At 44.8% G+C, this 18,353-nt stretch overlaps 1 protein-coding gene across 1 annotated transcript; it reads right to left on the bottom strand.

Annotated features, from left to right (window-relative positions):
* Positions 1–4,786: 4,786 nt before the first annotated feature.
* TNFSF15 (tumor necrosis factor (ligand) superfamily, member 15) lies at positions 4,787–17,550 on the bottom strand. Its single transcript, XM_009707428.1, has 4 exons — positions 17,353–17,550; positions 11,217–11,268; positions 10,536–10,583; positions 4,787–5,214 (listed from the first exon to the last, which is right to left on the bottom strand). Exons 1-4 carry the CDS (start codon positions 17,548–17,550, stop codon positions 4,787–4,789), a joined length of 726 nt encoding a protein of 241 aa, XP_009705730.1.
* Between the last annotated feature and the right edge of the window lie 803 nt (positions 17,551–18,353).

The raw sequence follows: 18,353 nt of genomic DNA on the forward strand, positions 1-18,353 counted from the left end.
GTCCAAAATCATCTCGGCAGCATCCTTTTCATCATTCCTGTTATGTTTTGCTAAGGAGCATGACCTTCAACTTTACACCTCTAGACCCTAATCCTGCCAACATACATGTGCTGGAGATGGTCCGTGCAAGTGCTCCTTGATTTGGAGCGTTGCTCCTATAATGATGTAGTTGAGGGTAAACACAGGTAAAACATTTTATCTGCTTTTCATTTGAGCAATGTAGATTTTACTCCTCCCATACACAAAATAGGAAAACTGAGCTGGCTTTTATGAAGATACTCCTTTAGCCACATGCTTGGACTATGCACAGCACAAGTGTATGTTGGTATGATTGGAGCTGTGATCCTTATAGCTTGATTTAAGTTTACTTCTGTATGTACGTGGAGAGAAAGTTAATGCTTATTTACCAATGTTTAGTTTTTAAGGAGAAAGGAAGTGGTAGGTAAGTGAACCTTTTTATGAGTTTGGGTTATATTTAGTGTTAGGCTTTCTGAGATCAAAGAGATGAGGGAAGAGGAGAATTCCTAAGAACTAAAATATTTTTATCAGACTTCATATTAAAAAAAAAAAAATCTGTTCCTTTTTCTTTTAATATTTTTTTTCCTGAAAAGTGCTTAATTTTTTTTCTTAAGAAATGTAAGGATCAAAACCTGAAATCATATATTTTAAACTCATTTAGCATGAGCTGCGTATTTCACCCTTTTTCTACAGCTTGGATTTTTTCTTATAACTGTTTTAGTTTCACATCCACCCAAAACAAAACGTATTTTCAGTTTGACCACAGACTGAAAGGTCACTTGTTCACATGACCAGATTTCATCATCTTCTCATTCAATTTAAAATACTGATGCATATGCATTTTCACATCTCCAGAAATGATTCTAATTCAATAAACACAAATTTCTGAGAACACTTTTGTCCTTAGTTAGCTTTGGAAAAAATCTGAGAATCCACAGCTTGGGTTCAGTCTGTTTGAGATATTTCCCTTTAAGCTTGACCTCTGTCTCACTTAAGTGGCTTTACTCTGACTTCATGCCATTGACTTCTGTGGAGGAATATCTGATATACAACAGGGTCAGAATCAGCCTCTGCATACTTCTTATATTTGCTGGTCACTGTTACCGAAAGGTTATTAGCACTGAGAGGGGAAAAAAGGGAGAAAGAGAGAATTTCCACTAGGCTAGATGGGTGGATTAATGTGCCTGCACTACTTTAAAACAAGTAATGCCAGATATATTACTTTGTCATATAAAATGTACTGGGGTGCTAAATGTACTAAAAGCTGGTGTGTGTAACAGGGTGCAAAAGCTTGCTCTAACTGGACTAAAATAAATATTATTGTGCCATGGATAATGGATCAAAAGAGTCACACCTGTAATGGAGCTGCAGCCAGCAATTTTTTGCTTGTGAAATTCATCGTTAGTGCACAGTGGACACAAATTGTGTACCTTGTGATAGAAAAAGCTCATTATTGCCAATGGGTTTCCTAGAACTTCTGTGGAATATACACAAATATATATGCACATCTATGTATATATGCGCGTATATCCCATAGAAGGCTCTTTTATTCTATGCCAAATACTACATTCACCACACTCCTCTCCTCCAGACCTCATATTTACCATCATTCAGTGCACCAGGCATGAAGTGATGATGACCTGAGATAGTTTTTATGGAAATCTGCTGTACAAGCCTGTCAGAATTGTGTTATGGCCTCAGAAGAATGTTACATCATCTTATTTGTAGAAATAAAGAGCTTTCTCAATTTCTGTAACTGTCTCAGAACAGCTAGAATTTGCACTCCAATTTTCTCCAAGGACAAACTTAATTCATCCTATATAACACTTCACAGAAGCTTTCCTACCTATTTGCTGAGAATCACCTGTCCTGTACAGGTCACTTTTAAGTCTTCCCTTTATGAGATTTACCACGTTGTTCCGTGTGCTAATCACCTAAAGTGCTTTACGTGGTGGTCCGCAAGAGCTGCAAATTTTGTGTTTTTATGAGTTCAGATCCTATTTTGAGCACACAACTAAGGGATCAGAAGCTCAGAAGGACTCAATGTGGGGTGTTGAGAGAACAATTTAGAAAATTTGAGATACGGAAAGAGTCAAGGTTTCCCAGAGAATAATCTTGCCTTGAACTGTCAAGAGAGTGAGACTTCACCAGGTTTTACTGTGGCGTGGGGAGTTCCTGAGCAGGAAGAACAGCCCTGTCAAGGAGCTGAATGACCAGACCATCTTTCTGAGAAGTAACAAGGCCAGGTTGCATGTGCAAGGTATTGAACAGATACATGGGAATAATTGCTCCTGTCTCAGCCAGCTTCAGATTAAAAGTCTGAACAGGTGGAGGAAACATAAGAGTTTCACTTAAAGATGGAAGTGAATCTAGCTAATAAAGACATAAGAGGATGTTTTGGCCAAGAGTGTTTCCACCTGTTAGCAGGATCATTACCTTTACTTTCTGCCACCCTAACCTATATTCAGATGTTAGTTTTCTCTGTTCACTGGGGTGATTGTAAGAGAGAAGTTGCATGTAAAAATTGGATGTGGACAAAGAGGTGTCATTATACGTAACAGACAGGGCCAAGAAGGCAGGAAGGTACCTGTGGAGAAAGGCATCAAGAGGACAGCTGAGATATGGATGAGGGGAAAATGAAGGACAAGTCAATGAAAGGGTGAGAAGCCAAACTGCAATGAGATTTTGATGCAGGGACGTTGTCAAGGTCTCCTAGATGGAGAGTGTTGTACAGTGGATCAACACCCAGTGACTAGATTTAAAGAGAATCTGGAAGCAGGAAAGACACTCGTTGAGGAAAGAAGGGCAGGGCAGGGTGGCAATCTCCTAGCTTTTGCTATGTGTTTAATGCTTTCTCAGTGTATATAAAACAGTGAAGACCTGAGACCCAGGCACTGCAGAATAGGGAAGGATGGCCAAAAAAACCTTCTTTCTGAGATGATTTACTTCATAAAAGACCTGCTAGGTTTAAGAGGTACAGTCATGCTGTCAGCATGAGGGTGCTTACACCAAACCATGAAGAGGTAGAGATTCTGGTGTTGCCTGGATCTCCCACTGTCCTACTCTGTTCCTCTCCTCCCTTCACCTCCAATCTCCTTTGGCCTTTCTCCATGCTGTACGCTTCAGCTGTGCTACTGGCTTTTTCTTGTCAGCTCAAGTAGACCTTTATATAGCAATAAATTGTCTCCTGCTAGGAAGAGAGTTGCTGTGGACAGAGTAGCCTGGTATCACGGCTGGTTGGGCTGCAACATCATACATGGTCTTTTCTAGCTGGGCTGTCTCCACCAGAGCACTTCTCTGCCCATTTGAGCTCTTCAGCTACAACCCCTCACCCGCAGTGCTGTGTATTCTCCAACCTCAGTGCCTCCCTGACGCTAACAGTGGTCTTTTGGGCCCCAGTGTGCCTTTGAGTGGGAATGTTAACTAGGTAATCAAGTCTTGCTATGACTTCTGGCCAAGAAATGGAAAATGGAGAAAATCCAATGACTTGAGGCAGGAAAGAGAAAAGGTCGCAGAGAGTGAAGCCTGGTCCTTGCCGAACGGCTGAGTGGTAGGTGCCCAGGTGTGAGACCTCACAGCAGTTAAGAGTGTAAAGTCCGAATCTACGCAAACATGACTTGAGTCATTGTCAGTGATGTACTCATTGTGGGAGGAGAAGGAAAGTTGGGGAATTTCCCTGAGAGACAGTAAGGTCTGTGAAAATAAATACGTGCAAGGTGGGAAGTTAAACATTCCTGAATTCCGCACCTGGCCGTGGCACACCATGATCGTGTCTTTGGATCTTTTGACCTTGTGTAGGGACTGCTGATCACCAGCCTTCACCCAGGGAAAGGCTAGGAAGTCCCTTGTGGTTAGGGGGCCACTGCAGCATTGGCAATGGTTCCAAGGGGGAGTACCAAGACAGTAATTTCTTTAGTTGCACTTGCTCTGCATTAAACATAATGGAAAGCAAAATATTGCAGAAGTTTTCTCTCAAACTTTCAGTGGTTAGTTTAAAAAATGTGGAAAATTCTGCTGCGTATCTCTGCCTTGTCTTTTCTGTTTTCCTAATATTAGGACCTGGTGGGGAGATTCCACTTTCATGCTGAAACAGAAAGTGCTTGTGTGTGTTCCCTCAAAATTGTACATAAAGTTTTGAGGCTGTATATTGACTTAAAGAACTGTAAACAATTTCTTGGGAAAAAAAAATTTTCAAGTAGCTTCTGTAAAACACAAGATATAATTTTAATCTACTTTACAGGGAAGTTGGAAGGGATTAATTAAGCAGTTAATGATTAATCTGAGCTTTGTGTTAGTACAAAGTACTGAGCAAATCTATTTGTTAGGAAATGATGAAAAATAATTACCTTTTAGAACTGAGAATCTGAAGAAGGGTCATGCAAAACTATACTGGAAGTGCTGGAGGAAGTTCAAAACACTTTTCTGAGTTGAGGAAATTGTACATCGGAGGTGGAATTAGTGATGTAACCTAGCTGCAATATTAAAGATCAATATTCCTACCCACAGGTATAAACTGTTCCTCCCTAGCTTACAAAGTTTTGAAGAGCTCTTAGTTTTTACTTTCAAAAATATTTTTTTTCAAATTGGCCTGTGGCTTCAGCTTGCCCTACCCCTTAATTTAAGGCTGCAGAGAGCTGCAGGGGAGTGACAGTACAGAAGAAGGATGACAGCACAAAGATCGCACCCCGACACCTGTCCACAAAGCCAAGGTCCAGCAAGGTCACACCAGGACCCTGAAGGGAAGCCCCCACCAACTGCTGCCAGGGACCTACAGTAAAAAGGCACCAAAGAAAGTTTTGTGCTCCTTAGTATAATCCACCAGCTTGATGTCGCTAACATTGACCATTAGCTTGTCTCCTACTTCTAAGGAGACCACGGCGCCCAGATAAATGGGCTGGAACCAGCTGTTTCCTTTTTCATTGAGGGTCTTGGTGCCAGTCAGCAGCTGGGTGGGCTCAGGGTAACTGTCAGTGACTTTGGTGATGATCTCAGTGACAGAACTTGTTTTACTGTAATTTTCAATGGGCCCTCGGAAAGTGACCTGAGCATAGACATAGTAGTCCCCAGACACAGGTATCACCAGTGCGTTGCTGGAATAACTCAGGTTGTTCTTGGTAAAGGCCAAGCCTCGCTTGTCTTCCCACTGCAGGATGGGCAGATGGGTTCCCATGATGTTGGCGAGATCTTGTTTCTTCACTGCGGGAGGAAGAGAGAGGGAGAAGAGGTGGGTTAGTTTGCTACAGCTGGGGATATGCTGCTGAATATAATGTGAGATCCCTACTCCAATGGACAAGCAATTTAAATAGGGCGAGCAAAATGCTAGGACAGAAATGTTCTTATTTTACAGCCTGAAAACCAAGGTCAACTGGCTGCAGACCAACTGCCCAGTGGTATTTTTGGAGGGAGTCCATAGGGTGTTCAGATCCAAGCAATCTTGAGTGAAAGCCAAGGATGCTTTTGGAAGACCTTGGCCAACACAGGCTGCCTGAAGGGGTATGCTGTGACTGAGTGTCCTGGTTGTGGGCCAGATCCCAAATGATGAGACTGTCCTTCCTACTGGCTGAGTCTCATGGCACTGTGGAGCAATACAGATGGCTTTATCCTGCAGGTCCTGGGTGCTATCTTACCTATTTACAGAGTAAAAACCTTGTCCTTAAGTGAAACCAGTGCTGGGGCAGTTGCACATGTGGGTACCATGCCTTTACCTAGTGGTTCAGGACAGTAGTAAGAAATACTAGAGCATGACTTTCTTCAGTAGCAATGGATTGCAATTGTGTTTCTTAGACACTGCTGTGCTTGCAAAAGTTTCGCAATGATCAGCATGGTCTATCACCATGCACTAAGACACGAACTTCTCTTCCTGCCAAGTTGCTTCTGAAGGACGTTAGGGTTTGTTAGCCCTTGTGTCCAGCTTTTCTTCCTGAGTGTTCGCAATGAAATCTTTTGCTGTAGAATTGTCTTTGGTTTACCTGTGTCATTTAATTTTACCGAAAACTCCACTGTGTTTCGAGAGCCCAATTCCAAAGCAACACATTATATCTAAAATCATTGTTATATCTTTTTTTTAAATGCTGTGTTAGAACAAAACACTAAGCTTGGTGTTAGCGTCAGCTTTCCTCCAGACTTTTTCCCAGTCTTGTGGTTAGCCAATTATAGGCAGAGCTCTACTCCAGACCCCTACATCAGTCTAACCCAAGCCGAGGATGCTCCCCAGGCTGCAGGAGACTCAGAGGAAGAATCAGGGAACTGCTGCCCTATTCCCTTCACCTCTCCTCCACCATTTTAATTTCTCTCACACAACGGCCAGGAGAATAAGCCCTAGCACTTCGTTTTCTACAGGGAAACAAAAGCGTTTTCTCTGCCCTTTACTGACTGCCACATAAAATTGTTGTGGTAAAACAGCAGCTGAGGCAGTGAAAAAGAAGAGGATAAAAACCATTAAGATTCTGCCAGGTATTAAAATGAATCTGGAAAGTTAAACACTGAGAAAGTCTGCGGCAACTAATTTGCAGGAAATGAGACCTTTTTCATGAGCTTGAGTTAATGTTTAAAGTTGATTTTGATTCAGTATTTGGGGAAGGGATGTGTGTGCATGGGTAAGGAGGCAAATGGAATGCAAGTAAGGGAAATATTTGAAATTCTCTTGACAATAACCATTAGGTTTATCCTGGGTGAAATGAGATTCAGAAAAACTGATGTGCTCAGCTCCCAGTGGCATCTGTTTCCCTTTCTTTTTCCAGCAATACATAATGCGTAAGGAGACAAGAAGGTGTTAGGAGTGTAATTTCTTGCGTATTGTCTGAGTAGCACAACAAAATAATGGCTTTTTTTTTTTTTCATCCTGCCCGTCAGTGCTGCTGAAGTATCAGATCTTTCTGATCTTTCCCCAGGAGGCAAAGTACACGAGGAGAATATTTCTGTGTGGGAGAACGATAGACAGCGATTGTAATAGCAAGCCAAGCTAAATTATAGAAGTATTACAAGGACCATGAGTTAGAGCCAATGGAGCTTTGCCCGAGAGAGGAATAAAAGAAAGTGGAAGTATTCATGGTCTGCCTTCATACTCATCTACCTCTTGCATGTCTAGGGACTGGTCTGAGTCCTGGCAAAAACTAAAGTAACTTTTGGGTCACTCTAAAGTTTACAAGAGCTTGGAGTAATACCTCTTAGTGATCAGTTGGTAGCAGATGAAATCTTGTCTGAGATGGGAAGGATCAGAAAAGATCAGAATATTTCCAGAAAATGTCCTGGGCTCTTTTCCATCTTGGGAATTTTTGGGGAAAATTGAAGCAAAGCTGCGTGTGAAATACTCTTTTCCATGTAGAATGACGCATTTAAAATGTCAATGACACTCAATTCTTCAACGTTTTTTGTAACTAACAGGCATCTCAAATGAAATACATGATTTCATAACTTCTAGAATTAGGCAACTCTAAGTTTTACAGTTATAATCTCCCTTTTAGGATAAAGCTCACTCTATTGATGCTCTCTATTTTCAAGTTAATTAATTTTTCCCTTGCTTTCAATACTGGTCAAGAGGAAAAACGCATATTCAAGTGCCTTTGAATATAGTACGGCTCCTTTCCTAGCTCCAGTATTACTTTGTGCTTGTCATTTATTTATTTCACAAATACATGGATTTATACTTCCTGCAAATATACTGATTATGCTAATTCTTCAAGTAAATAATATCTGCTTTTAATAAGGGATTAATTGCTACAGTTCCTTCAACTTTCCCATTCACCTTAAATTTTTGGCATCCTTTACATGTACAATTACTTCTTTCCCAAAATCTCTTTTGGCTTAGTCCCTTGCTGGAGAATCCTTGTTGCCTGGCAGCTTTTGCGCACATTTTGCAGCACATTGCTGAACTTGTGGGGTTTCTGTAATTCTTAGCCCTCACCGATGTGAGAGCCTGATACTGAACACTGTATTCGGAGGCCGGACTCCTGGTCTCAGCAAGAGATTAGACTCTGAGTCTCCTGTTGTAGTAAAGCCCTTGTACCTCACGTACTGCAAAGTCCATTGGCTGCAGGGTCTCTGTTGCTCAAGATCATGTCCTGGGAGATTGATAACTGCCCTTAAAAGGTCATTATTTCCAACAATCAAGTGGAACTAGAAAGTGATGTCCTAGCCAGATTTAATGGAGCACTTGGATACCATTGCAGCACAGTAAGTGTGAGCCAAGTACTTGATGGGCTTTCTGCAACATAGTTCATCCAGCCATGCCGCAGGCTGGTAACAAGAAGGAATAGGCATTGGGTCTGCATCTTGACTCAAAGTGCAACCAAATAAAGCAGAGAGGGGATGATGGTGTGGGATGGCGCAGTCAGCACCAGACATACATTAGTGCACAGGAGAGAATGGAGATGGATAAAAGTCCGAGCTAGGTATTCACATGGATTGTGTCACTGTTCACTAGCTATAGCCACTCTAGGAGAGGAGATCTTGGTGCCCATTTGGGTAAGTTCAAAGTGCTCTGTGTGGGTTAAAAAAGGCCAAGAGCAGGTGGAAAATTCATCATAAAGGAACAGAGACCAAAACATCAAGTCATTCTGCTACTGCTAATTGAGTGGTGCATTCCCATGAAACTACTGTGGCTAGCTCTCACTCCTCTCACACCTCTGCTCTCACCTTCAGAATATATGTGCCTAAAAGTAGAAAAAGACAGAGAGAATAGAGATCTGGACTAGATTTCCTACAAGTGAGAGTTTGTAGTCTACCACCTTTGCTTTGAAAAAGGTGCCTGAGGTGGGGGAATGTAACAAAGATCTGAAGAATGCTTATTCCTTTTTCACTTTCTATGCATGAGTTATGGTTTCTGAGAAGAGAAGACAGAGTTCCACCCAAGAAATTATTATGCAGCAAGTTTAAAATAACAGGAAATATTTTCTGATGGCAACGTACTGTTAAGCTTTGGAACTCATTGCCCCAGGGTACAGAACCAAAAATATGCTTGGGCTAAAAAAAGGTAAAAGATAAGTTCATGGAAAATAGGTTTCCTGATGGCTATGTAGCATAGCAGCCTTGGTGTAGCCTTTTGGCACAGAAAGGAGTGATAAAATCCCCCAAGCTTTTTCCTTTTCATGCTCCTTGCTATGGCCAACAGTGACTGGTCCAAAATGGCAGGTTGAAGAGGACAGGCACCATCCTAGGAAGACTGCTCAGGAATGATGGCAAAGGAATTTTTGCAAATGTGGGACCTGAGGAAATATGAAGAAAACTGTTGGGTGCTTCCCTGCAGCAAGCGGACTTTTGTGCAACCCAGAGAAGTTCCCGTCAGCAGAGCAGGGCTTTGGCTGCTCTTCTGAGTCAGCTGCACCTGAGCCTCTGGGTCTCTCTGCCATGGGAGGACTCAAGGGAACCAGACAGATTTGTCCTATCACACATGGTCCTTTTGCTTTTGCAAACTTGTGCTTAAGCAAAGATGTGATTTTGAACAAGGGCCGGTCAGTTTTGGAGCTCTAGAAACCTGTGTGCAAAAGGGGATGGGACCAAGGATGTGCGTTAGGAAAGAGCTTGTGGATTAGGGAAAGTAAACTGTGCTGGGAAAGAAATCAGCCCTGAAATGCTGGTTGGTTTAACCCTGTAGGTGAATTTGTGTGAAGCATCAGGCCACCTCTTGCATACTTCAAGTTACTAAAGTGCTCCCCTGGGACAATGCCCAGGGTGTTGGGGAAGGCTCTGCAGCGAGCTGTATTCTGTATTGCCCTAGGTCAGAGCAGCTGGAGAGCCTTTCAGCACTCAACTCCATCCACATGGGAACCAGCCATGAACTTTTTCCTCTTCTCTAGTAATACCAAAACTTTCCAGGTGGGTGGAGCTGGCGAGGATGGGGGAAGGCTCAGGACAGTCTCCTTGGTGTGATGACAGCTTCAAGGCTGAGGAGGTGAGATGGTGGCCTTGTAAATGTACGGCAGCCCACCCTGCAGTAGGACTTTGTGATAGCACCTTCCTAACATAAGATAAGGGCTTGGAGGGGTTCAGCTGGGCATTGCCCTTCCCTTGCTCACTCTGATGTCTGTTAGAGACGATCTCATTGAAAACAAGGGGCGATTTGATGGCAATATGGTGTGTGTGGCCTAAAACAGGCCTTGCAGAAAAATAAGATCTAAAACTGGCCTTATTTGGCCTGATTTTGCTCTAAAACTGGTAGTTCTTCCCAACTCACTGCTCCATGAAGGCTCACTTGAGCTTTCCCCTGCCTTTTCTAGGGGATTCAGCAGATCACTAAGATACCAGGCACATATTTAAGTCCAATTACAAGAGCTGCTCATTCAATGAAAGAAAAGCTTGGAAAAGTGACAACATTCCTGTCAAATTCTTCCTTTGTGGGCCCTTTTCTACCAACATGGGCTGCAGTATATCTGTTGTAGTCAACAAGCAAAGCTGATGATTATTTTCCCCATGTTTCCTGCAACACCTGATCCTATCAGATCCATACAAACCAAGATTATTGCACTGCAACATCTGCTGTAATACCCGTGGGAAATGCTTCATTTTTGAACAAGTATTACCTGTTAGGTGTGCTCTTGGCTTCTCTGCACTGGAAAGCGTATCTGTAACTGAGGGGAAAAAAAGGAAAAAAGTGTGTAAGGATGAGTGCGTAAGGATGTTTGCTGCTATTCAAGTCAATGAGATGTGAGCAGTGATTGTCGCTGCCGAGGAAACATGTGCAACCCCTTTCCTTTTCTGCATACGTTTGAGTCAGAAGTTATTTGCCGTGATTCTTTACTGACACAGTTGAGGTAATAAAATCCCTTTGCAAATAAGGGAGCTTGTCAGGCCTGCTGCGGTGTCGACAGGGCACATCACGGCCATGTCTTAAATTGCTGGAAGGTGAACCGAGGAGAGGTGTGGTGTGCATGGGCTCACGAATCCATGTTTTTGCACGTTCAGGGAGTTAAACTGATCTGAGAGAGCTGCTGGGGATGTCTGTGCCTGCAGTAGAAGGAGCAAGCTTGCACAGCCCTGGGGTTAGAAATGCTTACACTTTCACTATGGCCCCAGTTATCTCCCTACATCTTGTCGCCCGGGTTTGCCTCTGTCTGCCCTGGCTTGTTTGGCTTTGGAAGGATTTGGGTGGTGAGAGCAGAGGGCAGGTGGAGAGGCGTTTGCCAGCAGCGTGCTGCAGCAGCGATTGCAAGACCTTGGTAAACAGAGGTGTTCGGGATGGGGGAAAGGACCGGCAAACTTACCAGTATCTACTGCCCGTTGCTTCAGAAAGCGAGAGCCCCTCTCTTCTGTGACCTGCAGGAGAGATTTGCAAGCGGTTAGCACAGGGCTCCAGGGTTAGCACAGAGGATCTGGTTTGCATTATCCCAGAAGATGGAACATGCTACAGTAATATTATTGGCCTCAGCTGGAGCTTGCCTCTTACGTTTTGTTCTAGAGCTTGAACACCAGCACACCCATAACACATCCCCGTGCCAACAGGTATTTGCATGGCAGCAGGGCATGGCCCTGGGCTGTGCCAAGTGGTTCTGACATTTAGGTCAAGCAGTTCAAAGGGAAGTTGCTGTTTGCCTGCCACACGCCTACCAGGGCTGGTCCTTCTCAATCACATTTGGGCACGGCTGGTGGCTTCTTGCCACGTGCTGGTCCTCTTATGGCAGCCTTCAAAGCAGCACAGGTCCTAGCTGGAGGATGCTGACTCTGGACCCGGCCTCCCTGGGATGTGAGGAGCATCCCTTATGCTTTCCCCAGGGCACAGTTCATTGTGGCTCTGTGCCAACAGTGTGGTTGCAGAAAGCAGACAGTCTAGGTTATGCAGCCAGCTCAGGGTTGACGATCAGGGCTGTCAGGAACTCCTGTCATGCAATGTTTGTCAGGACCATGCTGATGTGGTTTGGTGTGTTTTATGGACAGCTACAATAAATACATTGGATAGAGCAAACTGCCACTGATGAGCTTGCAGCTAAGGATTTGGTGCGCATTGCTTAATAAACAGGCTGAAATAGTATTAAGCACGTAGATGCTGAAGCTATCTCCTGGTGGCTGTGTCTCATACAACTTCAAATACTGCAGAAGTAGAAAACAGATAATTTATGTTGGCTGGGGGAAGGAGAGTGTTTGTGTGAGAAGAGTCAGGCTGCCTGGGTGTGGGGACTGCTCTAGTAAGCCCAAAGATATTTTAATGTTTTACTAGCAGTAAACATCCACATGCTCCTGCAGAAAACCATGATTTGTAAAATAGTGGCTCTGGTGTGTTGGAAAAAAATGGAGAAGGAAAACTGCAGGGAAAATTCTCTTTTTTTTCTCCCTTCCCCACCTGTACACACATATATAGCCCGGCCATCGGAGTCTGCTCTGCGGGGAATGTCATCTGGAAGAGACAGTGGTGCGAAAGCTCCATGTGTGGCTAACAGAGAGAAACGGTGTCGCCCTGTCAGTGAGATGTCTGGGCCTTTTGTGATGACTAATGACTTTCTCCAAGGTCCTGTCTGCTTGCTGTGGTGTCTAAACATGACGGTACTTTTGATGTGACACAGAGTCATAGCCAGGTGACTTTGTCCTTCCCTTGGTGGAAAGCACAAGATTGGTGTGGAGGATTTCCCTCAAACACTTCCCCTTGCATCTGGCCAGATGTGTATGCGTATGAGTATATTTTACACCATTGTTTATGTGACACTTACTACATGTTTATCAAGTGACAAATTTTCTAATGATGCTAAATACTGCAATAAGCTACAAATCCGCCACAAACATACATTTAATCATGTAACTTCAGTGGGACTGTTTACATATTTAAAGCCTAAGTTCCGCTGAAGTACTTTATATAAACTCTGATGTTGCAATAAAGAGGTGATGAGAAAGTGGGAAGGATATCAAGAAGAATTCTGCTTCTTTATGAAAAATAACAAAATAGTTTTGACCAAAAACTGGGAAGAAGCTTTTTATGCAACCTCAATTTACTTGTTACCAAAGAAGGCCAGATGGAAACTCCAGGTGCAAGAGCTGCGTTCAGAGATGCTAAAGGACAGTGTGGTGCAGTAGACAGAGCAGGGTGCTGCAAGGTGTGAAATCATTCTATTACTTGGCAAAGGTAGGAGATTTTTTTCCATAATTGTGCTGTTTGATAAGGATACAAATCTAAACCTCCTATAGAAAACATTTTAACACTAGTCAATGCTACATAATGGTCAAGTATTAGTAATATTTTTCCTAAATAGGCGCAGATGTTGTACATGAATGGTGTAGATGAGGTGGTGAGGGAGAGCTAAGCAGCATGACATTAACGAGATCATTTACACAATTTTCTCTCTTTTCCTTTCTTGCTTAGCTGTGATTCTGAAAAGTTCACAGCAAGGCTTCAATTTTCCCTTTGGTTACTGTGGAGAGACTGTAGCCAGCACTGAGTGATGCTGAAAATTCCACCTTACAGCTGACTTGCAGACAAACGATGTCTTGCACAGCCAGCTCTGATTACCCTGAAGACCGCGGGATGCAGAACACTTCTGTACTGTTTTGATATGAAGAATATCCAAAAGTCCCACTGCATTTATACCCATATATTGTTAAAGCCAAAAAGAAGGGTTGAACATCCCCTGTTCACACGCTTTGCCTTGTGCACCTCCAGGAAGGGCCAGGGGTATCCGATAGAGAACTGCATGGGAAAAGGCAGCTTGGCACTGCAGGGAAGGAGATTAATAAGCAAAATATCCCCAGCACCTCCATCCACTCCATTTTTGCCACAAGGTGCTATTTTACAGGCAGGGTCTCTGCAGGCCATACACTGTTCATACACCCACAATTTTGCTAGCTCCAGAGATGCTGTATGGCCTCGGCCGGGCACTTTTGGTAGGGGCCTGTCCTGTGCCAGTATGAACTGGCTTCAATGGGAGTATTTTGGCTGGACTATAGTGCCCAGTGTGTAAGTATGTACCCAGGGCGTGTGCCCACTTGCTTCTTTGGCCATGAGGATGATGTGCATCAAGCAGCAATGGCCAGTCAGGAGTTTTACTGCTGCTGGCTTTTGGAAGGGGAATCCCACACACCTGAGCCTTGGTGCAATGCTCACTGCTCCTCCCCAGACATTTCTCTTTCCAGATGTTTCAGGTTCTCTTTCCCATTTGGGCAGGCCATTAGGACTTTGGGCTCTGCATGTCTACATGTTCTGTCAGTCCTTATGTGAGTTTTGTCGTTAGCTGTCTGGCTTCATCCTTTTGGACAGGATCCAGGTGGAGCTGCTAGGACTCTAAAGTCCCTCCTGTACTGCAGCAGCTCCCTTCTCCATTGCAAGGCTGACATGGTACACAGGTTCATGTGCAATCTTTTGGACAGGTTTTGGAATTTCCCTTTATGCTGCTTGTGGTCCTACCATGCCAAGGATGCCACAAAAATAAGCCTAAGTGCCAACATCTCCAGGCCACAGGACTTGATGCTCTGCTGTATTGGGCTAGCTGAGTGCATTGCTAAGGTAGCCAGAGATGCTCTCCTGGCTGCTGTGCCACTCCTTCGGTAGCTTTGCTCACTCACACTGAAACTTGGCTTCCTTTTGGGGAAGGATGCGCAGCAGTCCTGGCCCTTCCACTGGAAGGGCACCACTACAGCCTTTTATAGATTTCCTGCTAATAACACAAGCCGTGTGTTATTTCTTAAAGAACCCTATTTCCTCACCTCGCCCTGTCTTGAAGCACAAAAGAAAGTGATCTCTATTTCCAAAAGGGAAGCACTGTAGTGAGCCTGGAAGGTGTCCAGGGAAAACATCATCAGACTTGAATTATTCATGCAGGACACATTACACCAGGAGAGAGAGAGAACCGGTGGCTCACACGTGTTGCTGTAATGACATAACTTGCCCTGCTTTTTCCTGAAAGGGACATTTCCAGAGGAAAAAGGTGAGTTTGTATCCCCTCAGAGACAGAATGTGACACCGTGTGCACCCACACAGAAGCAGAGATGAATAACCTGCCTCACCCCGCAGGCAAATCCAAGAGGCACACCCCTGTTGCACAAACCTTCCCCGGCTCCCCTTCTCCTCCTCCTTGCTCCAGGAAGGACTGGCTCTGGAATTTCCTACATCTGCTTCTCACCAACTCAGCTACCAAGTCCCTCCTCCCAGGGCCGTCCCCAGTGCATGAGAAGCTGATAATCTGGCATGTGTGGGCTGAGCTCTGGTCCTGGGGCAACGAGAGGAAACCTCCCATGGGCTCACTGCTGCAAGGGTCAGCGATTAAATATGCATCTGCTGCAAACTCGCATCTGCCCACTTGCTCCCAGCATGTCCAGGGCATCCGCACTCCAAAACCAGTACCAGAGAGAGCTCTGGTACATGCATCTGGTCTCAACCTAGTCCTCCTAGAGTTATCAATGGGGCACATGAGGAAGGCATCCTTTAGCAATCCATTCTAACACTTCAAATACAGGAGGAGATGCAAAAAAACCCCAAACATTTTCCGGAGAGCCTTTATACCCAGAAACGTTCCCATGGACTGAAACAGCCTACAGGCATGCCGAGCCACAGGACTGAGCGCCTGGGCTCAGCCTGTGACCTGGCTCTTTGGGCAATTAACAGAAAGGTACACAGGTAGACAAATCCACCCATCTGCTCTCTGCTGCTGGACCACACTGGTGATCCAGTCAGTCACCAGCAGAGTGAATGAAAAATTCAGAAAATGTAGGATCCAGTTGAACTGTAGCCAGGCGCTCCACCCACCGGGCTTGGCATGAAGGCAGCAGGCAGCTGGCCAGCCCAGTCATTTTTCTCTTTCTCACTGGGACTCATAGAGGCTGTAACTCGTCTGATCACCACGTTACATCATTGTGGGAATACTACGCGCTAATAATTCAGTGCACATGCATGGAGATACACACTGGCGTAGCCCAGGCTAGAGCAAATCTGATGGCTTACGTTGAGCTTTTCCTCTTAAGAAACCAAACCTACTCACAAAAATGCTTTTCTCTGCTAACTCTGCCAACAGGGTCAAAAGCCAGGAACACATTAGTCCAATCAAACAGGCTAATATTTTATTGTTATTTTGCTCTAAGATCTTATCAAGAACTGAACTGTTCTGCTTTACACAACCTCACAGGACGCGAACAAAGAGCAATGCATCTCCCTGAGCACCCGCTCTAGCTGGCCTGAAGAGCAGTAACAGGGTCAGCACAGTAACACGCACTTTCACACGTGCAAAAAATTGGCGGATTTAACAGCCAATTCTGCACAGGGCTGCTGCCTCTCCTTGCAGCTGTGCACAAAGGTATAACCAGGTAACGCAGAAGATACCGCACACAGAAGCCAGCATCACTTGGGCACAAGATGCCAGCTGTGCAGACTTGATGTCAAACAGGGACTATCACATCTCTGCACAGCCAAGAGCACGCACGTGCACATCCATAGGTACAGCTGTCACTCTTTAAATGTCCATAGGCTGAATGTGTGCAAGGTTAGAAATCTGCCTTCAAGGCCACTTTACTGTTCCTAAGTGAGCATATAACAAGCAGGCTAATTAGTTGGGGAATTTCAGACCTGAAGCTAAAATTCAAACCCTAATTCTCCAGACCTATATGCATATAAGCGTCCTTCTAGCATGTCGTGCTGAATTCATAGTCTATTGTGGAAATAGGCACTTATTTGCAGTGTGGCACGAGAAGGAGTTGGGTGGCATAGAAGGATATTAGAAGCAGCCAGACCAGCAAGCTTAAATTGCTAGGACCAAAGTGAGTTTAGCTGTCTGTCAAAGGAGAATACCTGAGAAGACCTCTGGATCTAGAGAAAGTTTTGATAGGAAGTAAAAAACGGGATGAACATTTAGAGTCAGACTCTTTGATTATCTCAAATTGTATCTCTGCGGGAGTTTACATCAGTAATATACAAGAGCTGTAACTGTCTGTCCCAGTGATGGATGATGGGCACTGACCCCCTGACATCAGCAGTGAAGTCAGCAGATGTTTGCTGAAATAAGACACAGGGAGGGGAAGTCTTGGAGTTAACCCCTAAGAAGGGAGGAAAATGAGCCATATTGTCAAATCTGGCTGAAATCAGTGGAGAGACACTGATTTTCATCAACTAGTGATTTTTCTTAAGTATTTCCTGCAGCATGTCAATAAAAAGTTTTAAAGTTATGCATTGTACTGTGACCTTAGCGAAATGAAGACAAGAGGAACAGAAACCGTTAGTTAAAACAACCAAACAATAATATGATTTATCTCAGCTAGAGTTGCTCTGCGTAAGGAAGAAGGAACGTAACAGGAAATTTCTCACATTCCCTTAAACATGAAAAGCTCAAAAAGAGAATGAAAGAACCAAACCAACCCAACCCTGGAGACACGGGACACGACACTCTCCTCCTCGCAGGGTGGCAGGACAGAAATCAGTCGTCAGTCTCTTACCTGACCGGTGCAGGAGCTGGGGGCTCGGAGGTTCCCAACCAGCAGGTAGGCAGTGGGCAGCGCCAGGACCAGCACGGAGAGCAGGCACAGCAGCACCGCGCACCGTATCCTCCTCAGATCCTCCCGGAGGTGCTTCCTGGAAGCTTGGTTGATCCAAGGAGCTGCCTCCTCCAAGGTTATCTGGGCAACACGGTCCATGCCGGCGCCTGGCATGCGAGCTGTTGCTGTTCCTGGATGGGAACTGGGAACGGCAAAATCTCTTCTGGCGTCTGCCCTGCATGGAGACCCCCATTAAATAAGAGCTGCCCCGAGTGTGGGAAGGCACCGACACACACACCCCCTCCCTCCCAAGGAATGCACCGCCTACAATAGAAACCTAGCTCAGGGAAAAGAGAGCGCACTGCGGCTCCCCGGGCTCCCCGAGGTGCCTGCTCTGTGCCTCCCTCTGGCTTTTTTTCCCCCTTGCTGTGCAGAAGGAAGCTAGGAAAGTCCCAGTGGGTGGAACCAGGATAAACTCTGCTGCTGGGCTGGATCAGCTTGAAAGCTTTTCCGCATGACAAAGTGAGCATGAAACCAATGGGAGTGAAAGTGAGAAGTAAGGGGGAGAGCGAGAGTGAGTGGCAGAGGCGAGTGTGCGGCGTCCTGGAGCCCGGCAGTTTCAGAAAAGCCCTGGGAGAAAAGGAATGAGTCTTTTAGGGAAGGCAAGGGTATCACAAGCAACCCCAAGAAGGGGTCTGGTTCTCTGAAATGTTGCTTCATTCCTACATTTTAGCAGAATTTGCAGTGGGCTGCAGGTTGCTCGAAGTACCTTTTGCACCAAACAGTCCAGGGTCAGGCCTAAAATTAGATGTTTAGCTGCTGTGGGGTTCATCTTCTCTAAACTCATTTTAATTTTGCTTTCACAGGAGCCTGTTATCATTACTTGGAAAAGCTGTGACTTTATTGCACTTGGCAAAAATTTATGTCATCTCACTTTACTGATAGCTGCTATCTCTGATTAA

The sequence above is a fragment of the Cariama cristata genome, unplaced genomic scaffold (genome assembly GCF_000690535.1).
Source record: "Cariama cristata isolate BGI_N322 unplaced genomic scaffold, ASM69053v1 scaffold7909, whole genome shotgun sequence".
In the NCBI taxonomy this organism is placed as follows: domain Eukaryota; kingdom Metazoa; phylum Chordata; class Aves; order Cariamiformes; family Cariamidae; genus Cariama; species Cariama cristata.